The 23,508-nt window shown below is 32.2% G+C and overlaps 1 protein-coding gene across 2 annotated transcripts in view; it reads left to right on the top strand.

Moving 5' to 3' along the window:
• The window catches only part of LOC147078842 (acetylcholine receptor subunit alpha-like), a 303,793-nt gene that overhangs the window by 236,934 nt on the left and 43,351 nt on the right, over window positions 1-23,508 (top strand). For both annotated transcript variants that reach the window (XM_085950067.1, XM_085950059.1), the window contains one exon: window positions 13,338-13,474. In XM_085950067.1, the coding sequence (XP_085806193.1) occupies window positions 13,338-13,474 (137 nt within the window). The remainder of the gene's footprint in view (window positions 1-13,337; window positions 13,475-23,508) is intronic.

The raw sequence follows: 23,508 nt of genomic DNA, 5'->3' as shown, positions 1-23,508 counted from the left end.
TATTCGGTAAAACATATTGTAGAAACAAACTACTTAAATAAATAATCAATACTAAATAAAACAATTAAATTCTAATTAAAACACGATTGTATAGCAACCTGAAGTACCTTCCTATATTTATTATGTTGACCTTTGTAAATATATAAAAATCATAATATTTTAGAACTGCTAATTTTTAAAAAAGTCCAGGTACAGAAAAATCTCTCTAAAATTCAACTTTTGTTAGATGTTACTATCAACGTTCGATCAATAGTAAAATAGAATAAGCACCTAATTGGAAATATTCGCCACGAATGTTTTCTTTTTCGAAATATGTTAATTCATCGCGACAATTTGAAGGATTTTGTTTTATTGGTTTTGGCAGCATAAAACTTATACACTAAATTTAATATACAATATAGTATACAATATACAATAAGTGTATGCTTTCTTAATACCGAAAATACCGGTATTTTCGATTTTTGAAACCGGTATTTCGGTATCGATAAATAATTGAATACCGGTTTTGAAATACCGGTATATCAATCCCTAGTTTTAAGGCATCCGTAATTACCACATCTGCACCACATCTTTGCCTTTGCAAAAAACATATCCGATTGGAACTTAAAACCACGTATATCGAGACCCAGGCAAGAAGGTTTATTAATAAAATTAATTAATGTGACCCATACCGAGATTTCTTAACAGCAATAATGCATTAGGGATATTTCAAATAATACTTGGTTAAAGCTGCTCCCCTATACCACGACGTGATAAAGTTCCATGGTTACATGTAAATTCTACGTAAAACATTTCACCATGGCACAGTCCGCCATAAGCTTCCTTATCGAAAAGAGTTGATCGTATACTATACGGTCTTCAATTTTATTAGATTCAATATGAACGTTTATTCAATTTTACCACGATTTTCTTTTTTTTACGAGATGTACATCAGTAAGCAGTTGAACTTGGACACCCATATGGAAACTTTGCTGGTTGCAATATCTTTTTTCTATTCTATTTTTACCACGTTTTCTTGTTCTCGTATTCTTGTTTGTCCGGTGGTTGTTTATCTAATACAAATCTTGAAATCTATTTTTAACTAACTTCCCGACTAGCTAGACGTTTGAAACTTTTAGAATATATCATAACACGATGCCAATGCATTATTACCACGTATTTTTTTCGACTAATACGTGGTGTGAATGAGAACTCTGCCATTCTTGGTAATATTGACTTGTGTGTCCCTGATAACTATCTTAGAAATCGGGAGCATCAGTTGTTTGTTCTCCCGAGGAGCAGAACTAACCTGCCATTGGTGATGCCAATTGGTAGAGCAATAACTCTGTTCAACCAAATTGCTTCGGATGTTGATATATTCCATCTACGTGAGAATGAGTATAGGTGGATGTTATTTATAAATTCTTAAAATAGGGTCTGCTTAACTCATCCGTTGTACTTCCTTGTACCTATATACTTCATATTTTTTGTATTTACACATTTATACTATAGAATAACTTAATATTGCATAATTACAATATTACATAATACTTTTTTAATAATATTTATTTGTTTCTAAATGCCATGTTGTGAACGTCTTAAACTTATAATTTGTAATGTCCACAATATGTAAAATAAATTAAAATTGAATTGAATTGAATTATAATACTTTTAGCCATCTTTAAGCAGAATTGAATTCATTTTCAGTTAATAATTCTTTTTGTATGAAAAGTTATTTCGGAAGAAATCCGTAATCAAATCTACTATTATTGGTTGCTAAGGGGGTGGTCCTAGCAACTAAATTATTAATATATACGTGCGTTACTATGGAAATCAAAATGACATTTCAGTATTCTATATTTCTCAGAAAGTGTTTTTCAAAATTTTGTATGTCCACTGCTAAAAATGTTGAATGTCAGATACGAATTGTCAATGTATACTATATTAGTTATTGGTACATTGACAAGGCGAATAAATAGCACTTATACTAACAAAAACAGCAAACTGTACTTCAAAATTATTCAATTTTCGCATGGAACCATCAATAATGATTGTGAATTCCGATAACGAACCGTTGCCATAAGTGGATTTTCGTGTGTGAATTGAATAGTAGAGCACATACCCACCCACAAGTAGAAGGTTACCCAGAATTAATGGATCAATACCGCGATAGTTTATATCGGAACTCGTAATTGACTGGCTGGTGTAGGAGGTACCCAATAATAATCTTATACTAATGTAAATTTGGAAATCATTTTAAATGCATCACCGTTCAGGCAAAAGTCGCCAACCCTGAAAATGGCAGTTTTGAGTTGAGTATGTCACCCGAAGCATAAAATTATGTTCTTTAAGATGCAAAACTCACCACGGTACATTAGTTAGTAAAATTTTGCTTAAATCCGAATTATTTATTTTTCACTAAATGACTTTCGATAAAAACTTAACAAGCAAAAGTCATTATAGGTGAATAGACATTATTGACTATATAAAAAAAATCCTTCGTTATAAATATACAAGCAAAAGTCACTATACTATGGATGGTGAGTTTTACTGATCCTTCTTTTGGCTAACATTGTTCAGATTATTAACAAGCAAAAGTCACCAAACCATAATTGAGCTACCTTGCTTCCTTCAAAACCTTCCAGATGTTTTAATTAGCATCAAAAAGTAAAATTATCTTAAAGAAATTATTAAGAAGACATGAGAAAATAATTTATTGTAGATAAAACCTTAAAAACAATAAAATCTGATTTTTCCTGCATTTTCAAACTTTAAAATTGCGATATCTCAAAACCATGTTTTTAGGGTTGGTGACTTTTGCCTGAACGGTGACGAATGTTATCAGCCGTCACCGCATGACACTGTTGAATATTTGTAATGTGAAAGCAGCAGCGGTTTTATTTAAAAAAAAGGGGGCCTCAAAACAGTTCAAATGTTGGAAAATTATTAAATGAAACACAAAATCTTAAACGTTATTATCACAAGTTGAGCGTGAAATATTGATTGACGCATTACAAAACGTAAACCGGGTTTCGCCTTTTAGCATCTTCAGGTACTATGCGCACTCACCAATGGTAATTTAAGACGGGTAACAAATACAGCTGTACAAGTCAATACAATAAAACAACGTGAAACATTAATAGCATGCTACAAAGTAACAGAAAAGTATAAAAACTAATTTTGGAAATTGGAACTGTTTGTAAAAACCCGTAGTTGATACATTAGATAATATTCACTATTAATTCATTCAGTAAACGGTTTAAATTTTCATTGCTCATAAAAAATGGAACTAGGTAACTTGTTAGGATTTTAATAAAATTACCTTATGGGAATTATCACAAAATGCAACAACTGTGGCACCAAAATGAAAGACTTTATTTTTTTTAATAAATATATATTATTTTTAACACTACAACATGCCATGAGGACACAATGGCAGTTTATAATGTTATGAAATACTAGTGTAATTAGTAATATAAGTGAAACAATCAAAAACAAGGCTTTGAGGAAATCACATAAATATAATATTATTATGACCTCGCCGGAAATCGAACGAGGAACCCCCGTTTGAAAGGTCAGCGCCTCACGGACTAAACCATCGAACCCCAACCGGTGTTCCGTAGACGACCAGTGGTCCGTGAGAGGATTTTGGTGGTCCGCAGAGTAATTTGAATATATTTGCAATTTTCGTATTTATTAAAAAGTCATTGGAACCAAGAATCCAACAGCTTATTTTAAACAAGCTGCAACAAAGGTCACACTGATTACCTTTCTGTTACTTGTAATTAATCCTTCATGCACCTCTATGTCGACGTAGAATTCAAATTATTTTAATAATTTTAATGATTCTTTTTTAATAAAAATGAAATATAAAATGTTTCTTTTGCATTTTTCGTAATGAATATTTGTGTTAATAAGTTTATTTATTTAAATTCTTTTATCATTATATTGACATATCGAATTTTTGACAAGAGTGGAAAAAATACGTGGTAGTGGTCCACGGGATTCAAGATTTTGAGTTTAGTGTTCCGCGAGGTTCAAAAGGTTGGGGACCGCTGCACTAAACTACGAAAATCATTTGTAGATTAGTTAAACATACGTACTTTTATACGCATTTTTCCCCGTCCATATCATTACCATTATGTAAAATAAATGTATGTTAAATCTCAGATTCGATATAGTAATGCCCATTTTGCAATATTGGGCAAGGTCAACTGGCCATTAACGCATTCGCTGCTGACTATATAATGAGATTTTAATTGCCCCCTTTGAAATGCCCGTTAATTACATCGATCGGCCGCCTGGTCATTACGCGCCGTGTGCGTCTTCCGCGTCCAAAGTATTAAGAATAGGTACAGTACAGTAGAATAGGAATAGTACAAAAATACGAACTATAGTTAAATTCCACCAAGTACATTCAGTCAATGGTATTAATTTTTGATACTTATACAAATAATAAAAAAAGTTTGAATTCATGGTTTGTATTTTATTTCTTAAAAGGTTTGTATTCATGAGGAGCTCTGTTTCGGCAGAGTTTCAGTACACGGGTACAGAGTACACTTCATGTCATTAAAAATAAATGACGGCAGAGCAAGTCAGGATTCTTTTTTATTTTCTAAACTCTTTATTTAAGCACGAAGGTGCATGGTTGTTGTATCAGTCCCGTACAGCTTTGTTTCATTTCGGGACAACGAAGTGTGGCACTAAAATCTTTTCGTTCTGACACGTTTATAGCGTCATGGAAAGCGGCTGTACACAAATCGCGGCTGCATATACATGGCGGGTGGAGATGGGGTAACTCAAACCATAGTACCTATATTTGAAGAAGTAATATGGAAATTAGAAAAGTAGTATAAAAAAGACGGCAACATAGTAATTTACACGTAAATTTAACTGGCAACTGTAAAAACGAATAAGATAACTGATGAAAAATCCATCCTGTCTCCTCTCCGTTTCTGTTTCAGTCGGCCGCGTGAGCTTAGCATTTACACGCAAGTTTAACTGACAGCCGACTGAAACGGAGACTGAGCGGACAACAAAATTGTTCGTTTAAAATCATATTCTTTATGTTTGTCGTTTACTAGGAGTTGGTAAGTAGAGGTTAAATAATCAAAATGTCTCGTCTCAAAGTTTTTTTAGATAGCTATTTCAAGATTGAATCCATTCGCTCATTCGTTCCTCATTAAACATGAATTACACGAATAACGGCTAATTAGTGTTCATTTATTAACAATGTTTATATATATCGGTCTGTAGTAGGGTTGGCGAACCTTTTTACGTACCTACGCTTGCCAAAATTTCCCAAATATTATTTTTTGACTGTCTGACATTCCGAGCAGTTTTTCATGAGGAAAAAATAGTCATTAAAAATGCTATTTTAAAAGTTTAAAAAATACTGTTGAGTTCTAGAGATTCTATTTTTACCGTGTTTCTAGCCGAAGGCATATCTTTTATTATTTGAATATTTTTTCCTCGTTTTTTTAATTTTCAAAGAGATCGTGGAAGCATTTTAGCTTCTTTCATATTATTATATTCCCCATAACTTCCATTTTTTCCATTTTCAGTGTTTATGTTTTGTTATATTTGAATGTCTGTCGATAAATTTCATCAGGTTTGTTAGATGAATATTTTTATTCATAATTGCCCGATTGGTCTCAATCACTGTAAATCAATCAAAATCAGAGTGTAAAACTTTTTGTATTTAAAAAATTATAGTAGGTACTTATTATTTTTCTCTCTTCAAACTAAAACATTCGCGTGCCATGCAAAATCATCTCGCGTACCATAAGTTCACCACCACTGGCTTATAACCAGGGCTCGAAATGAACCGGAATGCACCGGAGTGCCGTTCCTGTTCGTGAAATCGGTAAAATTATCGCTCCGTCTCATGGAATAAATAATTTGACCGTCTGAGCTGGATATGCCATATAATAGAAAATCTAACACACTTATTTTATGAAAAAAAAAACACATAAACTTTGATAACTTTACTATGTAAAAATCTTCAGAAAACTCTTGAGCGCTCCGGTTCGTAAATTTTTTCCATTTCGAGCGCTGCTTATAACAATTAAGAACAAACAGTTTTCTACTATTACACTAAATTGCCACACAAAACTCACTGACAATAAATAATACGAAAATTTAGTTTATATTATCATCTGTGCTATATGCCATCGTAAATTAGTTATTAATGCGAATAGAATAATAGTTTCTATTCATTCATATAATAGGTATTATATTGGCTAACTCGCAATGTTAGCAAATTGGTAAGTATATTACTACACATACCACCAGCTTCATATAAGTAAGGTTTCAACTATTGTGATATTATTCTCTTGTATTGGCTAACAATGGAATCTCTTTTTTTTTGTTGAAAATGTTTCCTTTATTCGTTTAGTCGAAATGGCGGTTGATGTACTACACGTTTTGCGATGTTTCTGATTTTTACCGCGCGAATAAAAACGCTAAACAAAAGATTTTTTTATAAATTTGTGTATTGTATATTATTTTAGGCATCGGATGGTAGTTAAGTCTATATTATTATAACCAGTGCTTTTTTCTGTAAATACGCGGGGATGTGCCGCATGTTCACCTTTTTAAAACTTGTATTACTTTACCACGTTTTTCTTAGCTCGTATTCTTGTTTGTACGGTGGTTGTTTATCCAGTACAAATCTATCAATCGATTTTTAACTAACTTCCCGACAAGCTAGACATTTGAAACTTTTAGAATATATCAGAACACGAGAATAGAAGAATAATTGGAACGTTACATCCTTAAATCTTGTGAATTATTCGCTGAATAAAAAAAATGGTTAATGAAAAATAATAGATAATAACCCTAGTATGAAGTTTTCTTCTTCTTCGACCATGTCCGATCCTAATAGCATCATATGGGCCTCCACAGAGTAGAGGTTTGTATTAACAGATTTGACAAGACTTTGGCCGCCAAGGACTCTTTCTTCTTCTTCTTCGATGGCGCTACAGCTCAAGTCGAGACCTGGCCTTCTCCACCGCTGTCCTCCAGCCGGAACGGTCCTCCGCACCTTCCAGTTCATGATTTTTAGCAGCTGGTTGGCATCTTTTGTAATGTTGTCACCCCATCGTGTGCGTGGCTTTTCCACTGGCCTTTTCCTCCCTGGGTTTCCTTCGAGGATCTTCTTCGGTATCCGTGACTCAGGCATGCGGTGGACATGCCCTGCCCAGTTCAGCCTCTGGAGTTTTATGAAGGTGGAGAGTTTTGAATCTTGGTTCGCGGAATCGCGGTATAGTTTCGTGTTGTACCTAATTCTCCACTCCCCGCCATCATTCATGGGTCCGTATATCCGCCTCAGGATCTTTGTCCCAAAGCAATACACTATATCAGCTGCTTTCACATTTAGCGTCCATGACTCGCACCCGTATGCAACAACTGTGCGTATGGCGTTTTTATAGAGCCGGATCTTAGTTTTTCTGTAGACATTTCTGGATTTGAATATGGGCAGCAATGAGAAGTACGATTTATTATTATAGGTAGGTACTTACCTACCTTAATTTCCTACCAATAATATGTTTTCCGTTTTGACACTGCGATATACTGAAAGTAATATATTAATCCATAAACTGTACCATCACACTATGTATATGAATACATTATTAAACTACTAAACTACTTTTAAATATCTGTAACGCTAAGGCCACATAGTTAGGTACCTTGCTTGGTGGCTACGTGCTAGGCGACATATCCTAGCAAACGGACGCACACTATACTATCGCAATGGCCACACTGCACGCTTCGCGCCTCGCTACGTGATTATTACTAGTGAGTCTCCCGGCAAACAAACGTGTTGGTTAATTTTATTGTGTCACCTAGTGATTTTACAAGATGGAGGATGTTTTGATAGTAGCGGTTTATAAAAGAGAGCCTTTGTGGAACCCACTATGTCACTTTGAATAAAATAACAGTAGAAAGTAGAGTTGTTAGAATATTTCTTCAGTATGACAAACGTCAAACATCGTATATTTTGAGGTTATGAATAATGACGTCATGGGCCGTAGTGTGCCCATAGACGAAAAATATTGCGAGGCAGAGAGATGCAAAATGATTTAACATACTTTAATGTTACAACAAGTTGTTCCTCGGGTGTTATAGAACATCTGAAATACGTATCAACCATAGAGGTATTAAATAAAAAGAGGAGCAAGGAATCGGCTTTCTCACACAACTGAATGAAACAAACCAACAACTTACAATAATTAGCGACGCGATAAAAAAAATGCAGGGCATCACGGAGGATTTACTTTGGTCATTATAACGTACTCATATAGTATAATGTTAACGTGGAAATTTTGCCGCAAATTGATTACCAGCCTGCCTCACCATACTTTCATATAACCTGCCGCCCCTAGGTATCAACCTTTTGTAATGTCTCTTTTAATTTTCCTAACAATAAGACAAATGTTTCCTGGTTCATCCTCAAATAACTAAAAAACTTTTCAGCGTATTTCCGAAATTCTTTGTAGAGAAGTTGAAACTCTCCAAGAGTACTTCGAGATGAATTGACATTATGCACCTAACAAGTTCGAATTTGAGACTTCATAAGTGAACTTACAATGTAAACGATATCATGTATTTCCTATTCATCAAAATCATGTTTCAACACGTACTCAATCAAAGTCACCTTTCTCGACATCTAGACTAAGTGACATTTGATTCAGACACAAACCAGCAATATTATTTGTTAAATCGCTAAATTCGCGAGTTCTGGTTACATTGTAATACGGAACAAAATCAAATTGCACATTGTAAGCGAATTCTTTCGAAAGAAAGATGCACACAACGGCGAGACGAATGACCGCTACGTTCAAGAAGGGTCTAGGACGATTTGGCACCGGACAACTGGACGCCACGGAATTTGAAAATAAATAGACGTTAGGTACTTATATAGATAGACGTTAATAATAAGTGGTGATTGTTATCTTTTTATAATAGTGATAATAAATAGACGTTAGGATAAAATATTCAATATTATTATATAATATATTATTTATATTTTCAATGAATATATTATGATTTAATAGTTGGTGAGAATGTAAATATGCAGACGTAAACAATGATTTAATCGTGCATATGTTTAAGTTCCAACGAAAAAAGAGTTTTTTATTTTATATAAAGCCTTTGGCATGGTAATTCTCAATCCGCGATAAATAATACATTATGTTAAGAGTAAAATGAATTCAAATTACTAAGTAGTAGATAGAAACTGATTAAAATACCTCGTCTACAGGTGTCTATGACAGTGCGGCGTCCAATTGTCCGGAGGCCAGTCGTCCCATTCCCTTTAAGAAGGTGCTGACCGCAGCCCTATCTAACGCCCTTCCATTTTATTAAATCAATTTAAAACGGAGGTATTTTTACCTACCAATAAACATTCAATTCAAATCTCTTGCAACGTCATAACGTCCATCGAGCCGTCATTCATCTCAGCCACGATATTCATAATTATTAATTATTATAATTTAGAATCGGTAACTTTCAATACTCATCGTCCTGTAGAATTAATCAATTTTTAATAGTAGGCAGTAAATTAATTGGGGATTAATTTTCACACGCCAACCTGTTAATTCATTTAAGTTAACCATACTCTCCTCGCATACTCCCAGCTATACGTGCAATGCGGCAGTAGTGTTTTTAGTAGACAAGTATAGCACCTAGCTTAGCACTAGCGAAGCACCTACCCATGTGGCCGAAGCCTAAAAGTTTCTGTTCGTGACATTTCCGTTTCGAAAGCAGTATGTCGGTATTTATAGGAATTAAATACAAAGGTCAGAGGTAACCCTTTCTTCAAATAGTCAATAATTGTTCCTATCGTATCCATTGAAGGTAGATTAGTATCAAATAACATCAGCTGTTTGGATAGCGTTACAAAAATTTTCACGGAAAACTGTTCATAATGTTATTAGACACGTGTACTCCGCTACGTGATTTTGTCATCGCGATAATGATATAGCGTTAATCTCGAAAGTAACAAACAAATAACTGATAGGTAATATTTTACCACGTTTTCATTAGCTCGTATTCTTATTGTGTGTCCAGTATACATTTTTCTTGTTTGTCCAAGATTTGTATTGGACGATTGAAGATTTTTAACTAACTTCCCGACTAGCTTGAAACTTTTAGAATATATCAGAACACGACGACAATGCATTCTTTTAATACTTTTAGCCATTTTTAAGCAGAATTGAATTCATTTTCAGTTAATTTTGTTTTGTATGGAAAGTTATTATTGTTGGTTACTAAGGGGGTCCTAGCAACTAAATTATTAATGTATACGCACGTTACTATGGAAATTAATATGAAATGTCAAAATGACGTTTCAGTATTCTATATTTATTCAGTATTTCCATCAAGTACAATAAAAAGTTTTTATTAATACATAGAATTGTCAAGTTTATATGATTCAAGAGAAAATTTAAAAACGTGGTAGTGTTTATAAAAAGTTCTTTTTATATTGTAATTATTTTTATATATAGGAAACCAAGTCATATAATATTTTCAACAACAAAACGCACCGTGAGTGTAAAACCAAGGCATCTGCAAAAGACATATTTTGGATATATTAGGGTTTGAAGTCTTCGTTTTGTTAGGACAAATAGAGTTTCAAAAAAAAAAACATAATATTTGGTTTATATCTACATTATATTGCATGTTCTTTCAATTACTTCAGTTTTACATTATCAAGTTCACGACTTTTGCAGTTGTTTTGCATTTAATCTCGAAATTCAAAAATTTGCAGATGCCTTGGTTTTTACTCACGGTAAGAAAAGGTTACTTGTCTAATGCTTAATTGCATTGGTAGATTTTCAGTCATATCGTAAAAAATCACTTTTGAGTCGTTCCCTGGAGTGTTGACCAAATTGGAACAATTCCTATTTTTAGGCCGGATTCACACGACAATCGTGAAGAAGAGGAACAGCGACGTTGTTTAACGTGCGGTATATTATACGTGATTCTAATTCTGATAATTATAATATTACGTTTTAATATCGATGAAATAATTCTACTGACAGTAGGTACTGACTAGGGAATCCAATCCCGAGCCAAAATTCTGATCCCGGGATTTCGGGATTACAATTTGACAATCCCGGAATTGGCATTTTTTTCCATTGTTTATATAAAAAAATTATGTTTACAAATCGGTCAAAAATATATCTAGTATAATTTATACTATTTAAGACATTTATTGTTAATATTGTGTACGTTCAATCTTGGAAATACATAAGTTTAATGGAGTAAATAAAATTGTGATAATGTGAATTTAATATGAGATTGCTGTTTCTGATAGTAAAGATTTATTGGATGGGTTAGCGAGATTTAAAATAGTAAAGCAAATCATGGTGTACTTATGGCCTTTCCGCTTCATAAATCTAATTACTCAGCCAAATATGAAACTGCCATAAAACGTATGAGATCATGGTGGAATTACTTTGTTAATAGTGCGAAGCATTGTTTTTTTCCAATCTTTCTTATTTTTATTAATTTATGTGAAAAAATAAAATGAATCGGCAACTTACACATGGGTATAATATGTAAGTTGCCATTCAAACTCAGTTTATTTCTAATGTAGTTATTTGTTATTAAAAGTATTTTTTCTGTTATAATTTCGTTTTTATTTTATTTTCCATAAAAATTGATAAAAGAATCAATCCCGAAAGTTTCGGGATTATGTTTATCAATCCCGGGATTCATAGGCATCTAAAATAGCTCAGGATCTCTAGTACTGACTATCGAACTGATTTGAGAAGATTTGAGGGGATGAAACTACTGCCTATGGCTTTTAATGTTCCGGAGAAATTAGTGAGGTATTATCCAAAACAACATGTTACGAAAAAAAGAGGAAATGCATCATATTTTTTTTTCATTTCCGGTATTTTACCCAGTATGGCCAAATCCCTGGAAGTGAAATAAGTAAGATTCTGAGTGAAATAGAATTATTTGAGAGAAAGTTAATCGAGTTTGAGTTCAAAGCGCAGTCCATGCCAAGTTTTCTAAGCCTTTGGTTCATTTCGTACCTTGAAATTGGTTCATTCATACTTAATAAGTCAGTTAACAAGTAAGGCTTACAAACAGAAATACAGACGCTCTTCGCGTAGAGCTATTATAAAATGCACGTGCACTTTTTGAACAAACTAACGGTATTGCAAGGCTTAGTCTTATGTAGTGTTTTATTATTAAATTGACTCAGATCTCAAGGATTATAATTGACAACAAAGATTTAAAAAATAAGTAAAGTGGAGTTTTCACATTACCACAAATAAATACGTTAGACCAGTGTTTTTCAACCAGGCCGTGGTGACCTGGTCTCATTTCTTAACTTATTGAATCAGTTGGTTGGTAAAAGTCGGTTTAATGTCACGCTCTCAAAAGTATAGCTTACAATACCAAATGAAAATATCAATAACGGTTTTTTGGTATTTCTTAAATTTGTAAATACCGGTATTCACTAAAACATAAAAAAAGAAGTAGGTTACTTATCAGCAATAATATAGATATTAAAATCTTTTTAAAATATTATTTTATATCAAAAACCTACCTACCTACATTTATTATGTTGGCATTAAAAAACATGTCATTGTATTAATCATAATATTGTGGAACTTGTGATTTTTAAAAATAATTTGAATATATTGATAAATTTAACTAAAGCCCTCAAAAAGACTAGTTCATTAAGTACAAATAGTATGGCTGCAGGAAAAGTTTCTTCAATTAAAGGCTTGTACAGTCATCAATAATTTTATTATTGAATAATTGAACATTTGTCACGGATGTTTTCTTTTTCGAAATGTTTAATTCATTGCGACAATTCTGTAAATATATTTGAGGGATTTTGATTTAATATTATTTAACTTTTTTGATTTCAGTCGATATATTATTTGGGTTTTGGTAGCATAAAACATATTATAGGATTTATAAGTATACGATACAATATAATAGTAATGAAAAAGGAACATTAAATTCATTTTTGAAAAACATACACCTATTTGATATCTTAATACCTATACGAAAATACCGGTATTTTGGATTTTTAAACCGGTATTTTGGTATCGATTAATAATTGAGTACCGGTTTTTAAATACCGGTATTGTAATCCCTATTAGAAATGTCACTAGTGTTTTCTCACTTCTTTTTTTTGACACAAGATATCCCGCACCTATGCGATGTGCAATTACATTAATTTGATTTTATTTTATAGATACTTTCAAGCTGGTTATGTTTATGTTTAGGTTTTTATTGGGGAATTTAGGCACAATTAAGATGTATATTTGGTGTCAACACAGTGGTATCAATAGTGTTAATGATAAACATTTATTTTGATCCAGGTGAGCTTATCCATCTCCATCCTGCTGTCTCTCACTGTGTTCTTCTTGCTGCTTGCTGAGATCATCCCTCCGACATCCCTTGTTGTGCCACTGCTAGGAAAATTTGTGCTCTTCACTATGATACTGGACACGTTCAGGTATTTACCAACATTTTTGTCATTTAACCATGTTATTCTTTCCTACTCGTAGAGTCGTCGATCAGGTATCTGTTTTGCTTGAGGAATATATTATATTAGATGTTCGTTTCGTCAGAATGTTTAAAAAGGTGAAACAGGTGCGTATTCTTCAGAAGCTGGTGCTTTAAAAAAATTTGCAGCACAAATCCACTACTGTATTTTAACACTTAACTTTCACGAGGTTTAACGAACATGTTAGAATTGAGAAATATGTCAAGACTGTCATAAACACGGACAAAGTATACTTAGGTAATTGATTAATATACGTATACCAGTAACTCTAATGTATAAGTATATGTACCCAGGGCTCGAAATGGACCGAAGCGTACCGGAGCGCAGTTTCGGTCACATTTCTATAAAATACCAATACAATTAGATAAATAGGTTAAGGCTTCAGCAGTTATACTTCAGCTGGGGCACGGTCTAAGACGATCGTGACTGCGCGACACGAAGTTAGTGCAAACGACGCGTGCAGAACAAAACATAATTTGTCATAAAAATTCAACATGCATCCATTTAGTGTTGTTTATTGTTCTATTTTGTAATAATAATATATTCATTGACATGTTTTCTTTTTCAAGTAAATGGGTAACGTATTCTAATCATCTTTACACGATTTAAGAATTAATTCCCCTGACACCATCACAAAACAAATTGACGTGCTTTCAATCTCCGATTGGCAGCCAGTCCAAAATTTCGTCGCACCTATAGTTGAAAATTATTTGCCGTTTCACTGAAGTATGCTCTTAATACTTTTGTAAAATTATCGAGCACTCCAATTCGTAAAAATATCCATTTCAAGCGCTGCATGTACCTAGTGTTTTTTGCTTTCAATCTATTAACCTTTATTCAAAGTCAGTAACTGACAGCAATCGTCACTCTCATTTTTTTTAATATCTATTTAACCGAAATAAATGCACCCTATACCTAGTGCATATTATGCTTCTCCATGATTTCTCATTGTCAAATTAATAAAAATGCATTTTACAACCAAGATAATTATTATGCTTTTATCCTCTCCTGAAAAAATTATATGTGTAATCAGGGGCGGGGGACAATACATTTATTTTTTTAAGTATAAATTAATTATATATTTATTTGCACCGTTTCTCCATCCTTGATTCTTGTTTCTTGGCGCAACCCTGTTAATGCTACTACACTACAGTCTACCTACATAGCAAATACGTATTTACAACGATACCGGCGGATCACAGAACTTCTGGGAACAGATTTCTGACTACATAGTTCTCTGTGGCGGGGACTTGGGAGATGGACCCTTTCAAATCAAAGCAATGTTTATATTATGAGATGCTATATGCGATTGTCAGTTATGATTCTCAAAATTCTGTATCGCGTAACTGTGTAGAACATTAAGCACGTCATATGCACGTTTAGCCCTACATGTATTGGTGATGGTTCGGTGATGCGATTCAAAATACACAGTCTTGCATAAATGTGAGTACCTAGGTAAGAGTTGACGTAGGTACATATTATTATTATATTATATTATATTATCTTGTCGGTCGGGGCATGTCCTGCTACACACCGCTTTAGTTTGCCAGTCAGACAACAGTGATCAACGGTCATCTATCTATTAAATACGTTTTAAATTATATTATTTGTTAATACCATTGATCAATGGTTAATACCTACTCTTTATTAGTATTTTAAAGTACTAAGTTTTCATCTCACGTTAGTAAAATAAATTTGATAAATAATATTAGGTACTAGGTATGATGAATGAGGTGGATTATTTATTGAAATATAAGTTTAGTACATTGACATAGAATCAGCGCTCGAAATGGAAAAGTTTACGAACCGGAGAGCTCGACAAATTTTCTGAAGTTATTTACATAGTCATCAAATTGTATGTGTATTTTATAAAAATAAGTGTGTCAGATTTTTTATTCTATGGCATATCTAGCTCAGACGGTCAACATATTTTTTCCACGAGACGGAGCGATAATTTTACAAATTTCACGAGCCGGAACGGCGCTCCGGTGCGTTCCGTTCCATTTCGAGCCTTGCATAGAATCTAAAGCAACAGCTATACTCAAAAATAAATGACTTACATACAAGTAATGTTATAATTCAAATTATTAATAAAAATATAATATACGTTTTGATTGATATTAATTATGTATATATGTATAAGATATTTCACGCCATCTGACCCCACTTACTAAAATATACTAGAGCCGCCACTGTATGTGACATTAAATTTGATGTTTTTATGCCAAGATCTTCAGTTTTGATAATTAGTATCAAAATGTAAAACGTGTTAAAGTTACAGTTATTGCTAAAAACGTTAAATTATCACTGTTACATATGTATGGTATTTTACTCCGAATTTTCATTTTAAATAATTAATGTGTATCTAAGAGCATTAAAATGATTTTCCCCATTTTTTTCATAAAAAATAAGGTACTGTTCGGTTATACGGAATACAGCGGAAATCACATTTTGAAAATAGCCGATAAACTGGATTATTTGTTAGATTAACCTAACCAAACCTAACCTAACCTAACTTAACCCAACCTAACCTAACCTTAACTAACCCTAACTAACAAATAATCCAGTTTATCGGCTATTTTCAAAACGCAAACTTAGGTACAATTTTTAAAAAATACTGATTTTTATATTGTCACCTGGAAATATCACGTAGGTCCTCATTAATCTCAATGCCTGTTGAACCGCAATTACAGAGATTAACCTGAAGTACGTACAGTTAAACTTCTCCACTTAGTTGAACCTTTTCCATTTTACCACGTTTTTCTTAGCTCGTATTCTTGTTTTTCCGGTAGTTGTTTATCCAGTACAAATCTTGTAATCGATTTTTAACTAACGTCCCGACTAGCTAGACATTTGAAACTTTTAGAATATATCAGAACACGATGCCAATGCATTCTTTTAATACGTTTAGCTATCTTTAAGTAGAATTGAATTTATTTTCAGTTAATTCTGTTTTGTATGTATGGAAAGTTATTTCAGAAAAATGGAAAAAAAAATAAAAATTTGTTTGTTGCAAAATAGCAGAAAAATGATTTGTGGACAAATTGCCTTATTTGTCCTAAATTATTAATATATAGGATTGTCAAGTATAAATGATTCAACAGAAAATTTAAAAACGTGGTAAATAAAAAGTTCCTTTTATCTTGTAATTATTTAAATACCTACTTTGTTGTTTAAAAAAAAGTCAAATTATGATTCTGTAACAAACGGAACTATTGGTGTTTAGGCCCGAATTATTCTAAATATATTATACATACATATTTTTATTATATTTATAATACAGCCTACACGAAAAAGTCATTCGTAAAATATGTAGGTACGAACAATTATTATTACACGTGTTTTGGCTTGCGTCCGAACTAGAATAGATACTTTACAATAATCCACCTACCAGAGGCACCTAGTGGAAAAAAATACGACGCTTGCAATTTGAGACAAATTACTAATTTTGGTACCATTACAATATTGAAGCTCGATTTGTTATAAATTGAAAGAATTCATGCTATACTTGTTAAACGTTATATTATGTATCAAAAATATGTTCTGTACATTACAGAAAGCAATAGTAAACATGATCCCAAAATAATAATATTATGATGGCATTTAACGAAGTCACATTTTGTAACATTTTTTTTTTTAAATAATTGTAAGCTTATATTTGACTTTAAATAAATAAAAAAAATGTTTTTATATACGTATTTATTAATTAAAAACACTTTCTCAAGAAAATGCCTCAAATTGCAAGCTTCATATTTTTCCGCTAGGTGACTCTGGTAAGTGAAGTATTCACCTGAACTACGCCAATAGCCGAATGATAAAGCGCCGCTACGTAATTGTACTTGCTGTAAGTACTCTATCATTCGGTAACTGCAACAAAGTTTTATGTTTATTTTAACTGTTTTAGATGTCGACAAAAAAACGTGACGTGTTTGACACGTTATGATTTTTTGAGGTGGGTCATGCCAATAAACGTATTCTAAATTGAAACATAACTACCTACCTGTTTAGTATCTAAACAGGAATACTAATGACACACATTTATATATTATTGTATAACAGTAGCGAAAGGTGTAGGTAGGCTGTTAAGATCCGCCATAATAAGTGCAGATTAAACTGTGTTAGTCATACATATTTGTTTTTATTGAACTAAGACAACAATTTACAGATGGTGTTGGTTAGTTTTTAAAAATCAATTAAACCCTGCCTAACCAAAACATAATAGTTTTGGTATACTTTGGACAATACGACGAAATTGTGCACACCTTTTCATTGAAAATTTTCGTTAGACTAAGAATACATATTATTTTACAATTTTTTATTGTTGGTTCATTTTTTAAATTCATTTAACCCTATCTAAACTAAACTATAATAGATAAAAATATTATTCTATCTATAAATATCCAAAGTTATGTATTGTTTAATGGCATGATTTTAATAGTTTATACATAAACGAGTATTTTTTTACTATTATCTATTATGGCTTGGGTTTCCCAGGGATTAATTGAATTTTAAAAACTAACCATCACCATTTGTAAATAATTGTAGTCTTATTCCAATGAAAACAAAAACTAATCGCATCCTCGCAACTAAACCGCCACAAGTCCAAATTTACGTGTTTTGAGTTAATTGCTACGATAGTCTATCTTTGTCTATCGTTCATAGTATATGCACCGAAAATTTCATATCTCTAAGTCATCAAATTCAAGTCAAAACTTCATTCAATATCTAAACATATTTCAAAAACACAGTACAAAAATGCAAAAGGTAAAAACTTCAAAGCTGATTTTTTCTGTTTGACGTTTTTTTGGATTGTGGCAGTTTAGTTGCGAGGGTGCGTTGTGACTGACAAAGTTTAGTGTGCACTATTTATGGCGGATCGTAACAGCCAACCTCCACCCTTCGCCACTGTTATAATATAATAATATACGTAGGTACATAATATGAATATTATGTGAGCTATCGTTTTTTGATCCTTAATGAAAGATGAAATTAATAGGGATCCACACGGATGTCTGAATTTGTTGAAATTGTTTTGTTTTGTTAATACTGTTTAATTGCAGAGGACAGTTGGAAACAAATTAACACAATCCACAAACATTCATGTGACGTGTGGTAATTTCCCACAACTCATTCATAATGATGTTATTTACAAGTATGTTATACTTATACATACAGTTAATAGTTGTAGCAAACAAACCAATTTATACGTTTAGTATATTATTTGATAAAGCTACTTACGCGTAGCTTACCAAACACGTTGAATATAATAAATTATGGTAGTAAAAAAAATGTACAAGTACTTTAGTATATTTTATACAGATCTTTTCGTAACTAGTATTGTATACGAAAACATTTGTACGAAAGACAATTTTCCGAAACCATCAGAACCATTCAAAATAGCTGATAAGTATTTATGCCGAATTGTACCTATTATTAAACGTAATTTGTACGATTTTTATAAAATATTTAAGACAATACATTCACGAGGGAATCGGACAACTGGGTGCCGTGACAATTTGGCTCTGCACTGTCGAATACCGAAAGTAGACGAGGAATTTTAATTAGTTTCTATCTACAACTTAGTAGTTTTAATTAGGGATTCCAATCCCGGGATCCCGAGCTATTTTCGATACCTATGAATCCCGGGATTGATAAACATAATCCCGGGTTTTCGGGATTGATTTTTTTATCAATTTTTATGGAAAATAAAATAAAAGCGAAAATAAAACAGAAAAAATACTTTTAATAAAAAATAACTACATTAGAAATAAACTGAGTTTGAATGAAGTTTGATTTATACCCATGTGTAGGTTGCCGATTCATTTTATTTTTTCACATGAATTATTAAAAATGAGAAAGATTGGGAAAAAACAATGCTTCGCACTTTTAACAAAGAAATTCTACCATGATATCATACGTTTTACGGCAGTTTCATATTTGACTGACTAATTAGATTTATGATGCGGAAAGGCCATAAGTACGCCATGATTATTTCCTTTACTATTTGAAATATCGCTAATCCATTCATTATGTCTTTACTATCAGAAACAGCAATCTCCTATTAAATTCACATTATTATTTATATTACAATATTATTTACTCCATTAAACTTGTGTATTTCCAAGATATTCCAATAAATGTCTTAAATAGTATAAATTATACTACATTTATTTTTGACCGATTTTATCAATGTTATTTGTAAATATAAAAATTTTATATTAACAATGGGAAAAAATGCCAATCCCGGGACCAGTCTCGGGATCCCAGGATTGTCAAATTGTAATCCCGAAATCCCGGGATCAGAATTTTGGCTCGGGATTGGATTCCCTAGTTTTAATTAATTTTGATCATGCTTTTTTTATAGCGAATTGAGAATTACCATGCCTGAGGCTTTATATGAAAATAATAGAACTCTTTTCTCGTTGAAACTTAAACATAATGCACAATAATTAAATCATTATTTACGTGTGCTTGTTTAAATTCTCACCAAGTAGGTATTAAATAATAATATAATAATTTAAATATAAATAATAATATTAAATACATATTTTAAAAGTACCTATAATTAACGGACGTCTATATCTTCAAATTTCATTCGATTGCTTGGCGCCCAGTTGTCTCGGCGCCGTATCGTCCTAGACCCATTCATTATATATATTGCACTTAGATTAATTTTGAAAATAGAATAATATTACGTATATTTATGATAACTAGCTGAGCCAGCTGGCTCTCGCCAGTCTGTCTCGCTAGGTCTTGCAGACAGCTTTTCGTCATAATGGCATGGTGTTGGATTTTAATATAATTGTAAAGTATGTATAGACGGCGCCATAGTTTTCCCTTATAGTTTTACGTCAGACATTTTGACATTTCCCTGATTTGTTAGTTTTGCGATTTGCATGTCGTCACTGCCAATTCAAATTTGGAGTCATATGCGTAGTCTATTCTGGAGTCAGGCCTTCACAATATTACCTGACACCACTTCAGGCTGCTAGGCCTAGCAGAACAGCTGGCAATCAACGATTGCTACCATTGACATTTTAATTTTAATACATTATATGTGTAGGTATGTGCATTTAAATATGATAAAATAATAATTATACATCTCATTCATTCGAATATACAGCAATATTATGTGATTATCATTAAAAGCGATCCAATATATCCCAATATTAATCTCTTTCGGGTCCCATTTACATAATAGAAAAAGATTAGTAGCATTAAAAACAAATTTAAACATTGTTTTGTTTCATTGTCTATAAAAAATAAATGCTTGCAGCCATAGAATAATGTTTAAAAATCAAATTTTGAATTCAAAATTAACCTTAACCAATATAGTTTCCCTGTGCGGGACATTTATATCGAGACAAATGTTGATAAATAAGAAAGCAATACATATTATATCTGAGAGGAATAGACCAATTTTGATAATAATAGGAATTATTAATTTAATTAATAAAACCTAAAAATGTGGAATCAGCTTAAAGAGGCCTTCATCCAGCAGTGGATTAATGACGATATAAATAGGTTGGTATATAAAGTCACAAATTTAAAAAAAATATAGCAGTTTGTATGACTAAGAAAAGTAGAATTAGGTTGGCATAACCTTCATCCAGCAGTGGATTGATCATGGTTGATGATGATAATGACGATATTATGAATGGGTAAATATAGTATCAGCAATTTTGATAAATATAGCAATTCATATGATCAACAGAAATACAAACAACTTAGAAAGGCGTTCATCCACCAGTGGATTGATTCAGGCTCATGATGGTAATGGCAATATAAATAGATATAATATCACCAATTTTGATAAATACAGCGATTCAAATGATATAAAGGAGTAGAATCAGGCATGGGAGGCCTTTATCCAACAGTGGATTAGTTCAGGTCGATGATGATAAGGACGATAGAAATAGGTATAATATCACAAATTCGGTAAACCTATATAGTAGTAGAGTCAGATTGCGGAACCCTTCATCCAGCAGTGGATTGATCGTGGTTGATGATGATGACGATATGAGTATGTAGATAAATATAACATCACCGATTTTGATAAATACAGCAATTCATATGACAGAAAGGAGTATAATCAGGCTATGGGAGGCCTTTATCCAGCAGTGGATAGGTTCAGGTCGATGATGATAAGGATGATAGAAATAGGTATAATATCACAAATTCGTTAAACCGATAGTCGTAGAATCACGTTACGGAACCCTTCATCCAGCAGTGGATTGATGATGATGAAATTCAAGACTATCAAGAATACAATGAACGTAGAGAGGCCGTCATTCAGCAGTGGATTTATTAAGGCTCGTGATAAAAATGGCATTATAAATATAGATAGTATAATATCACTGATTTCCATGTGTAAGTAAGGAGTAGAATAAAGCTCAGGAGGCCTTCATCCAGCAGTGGATAGGTCCAGATTGATGAAGATAAGGATGGTAAAAATAGGTAGATATTATACAATATCACACATTTTGTTAATTATAACAATTCGTATTAATTTATTTCATTGTTTGCAATGGCAACTTGATATGACCATATCTATGAAAATTAGTAGCCTAGGTAATTATTCAATAAAAAAATAGTGCGTAAACAGCCACAAAGAAGTATTTAAAAAAAATCAAATTTGTTATTAATTAATAGAAAACTCATCTTACAATAAAAATGTCTTGATTGAAATTTTCTGCAAATTCTAAATTTGAATTCTGACACGTCAAATGAACTTGTTTTGCGAAAGAATACAAATGACAATCGAAGTCTATTAGTTTGACAGATAAAAAGCAGTGACATGGTTTTAGATTATATTTTCGTAGTAATTAGTGAGGAAATATGTATTTATTTCTTGTTCGTACGCCAATGTGCTACTTACAGATTTGAATAATTTTGTGGAATATTAATTTAGATATTTTGCAATATTGATTATATAGAAAGAATTAAGCGACATTATAATCGATTTGCGGTAGACGAAAGGCAAGATGCGAAAATGTATGGTGACGGATGTAAAACGCGATTTAAAAACGATAGTATCTGTGATTGTGTCGAGTTTTATCAGATTGTGCCCGATTCAAATGGAAGTAGATTCGGGACTCCAAAAATTGAAGTGAATTCCTTTAATAATCAACAAAGTGGTATTTAAATAAAAAAGTTGACGTATTTTCCAAAATCTCTTAGGATAATAATATATAGGAGATGATTAACATTGTCTGACTGACTTCATTTCCCTTTAGTCATTGTGAATGCTTGTGGAAGGTACTCACGTTTTAATATCATCTTTATTAAACGTCATTTCATGTTGATTCATATAAATTACTAGATAATATGTAAACAAGTAGCCATCGTAATTATTTTGAAAATAACCATTTTATCATAGAGCAGATTGAAGAAACTAATTGCATTCGGCTTGAATGCTTTTCTACAGTTTTTTCATCAATCGACCAAATGGTTTCAATCAATTGACTTTCGTACTTATCGGTTTTTTAACGGATGTGGCGTCTACATTATAAACGGTTTCTGTCAAACGACCCTGTTCTCATACATTTGGGTCTCATCATACTTAACGGCCCACTCCCTACTTCATTTATCGTTTGTCAATTTATGGCTACGGCCGTATGTTGTAGCTTAGCCACTGGGAAATGCCAATAGAAATGGCTTATTTCAAAAAAATACTACCTTATTGTTAGGTCAATAATTATTATGAAGCAAACATTATTCGTAGAATGATTATCACATTTGAATGGTCAAAGACATAGCTTATAATCAGTATCTTTAAAATTATCTTTAAATGTGTAAATCTTGCCCATTTTTTGAATAATATAATGCCTAATTCTTGTCAAATTTGCGATCACAGAGATTATCAATATAATTTTTTATTGTAAATATTTCACTATAATAATGTTGACATAAATTTTACTATTGTTTTTTTAAATGCTTTTAAAAATTACTAAACATAAAAAATCTTAACACCACTTCACATG

This window comes from Rhyacophila brunnea, unplaced genomic scaffold, assembly GCF_057557595.1.
Source record: "Rhyacophila brunnea isolate RB1 unplaced genomic scaffold, BYU_Rbru_1.0 scaffold_10, whole genome shotgun sequence".
NCBI lineage: Eukaryota > Metazoa > Arthropoda > Insecta > Trichoptera > Rhyacophilidae > Rhyacophila > Rhyacophila brunnea.
The sequence above is the reverse complement of the archived record's forward strand: the minus strand, read 5'-3'. Positions and strand labels throughout refer to the sequence as shown.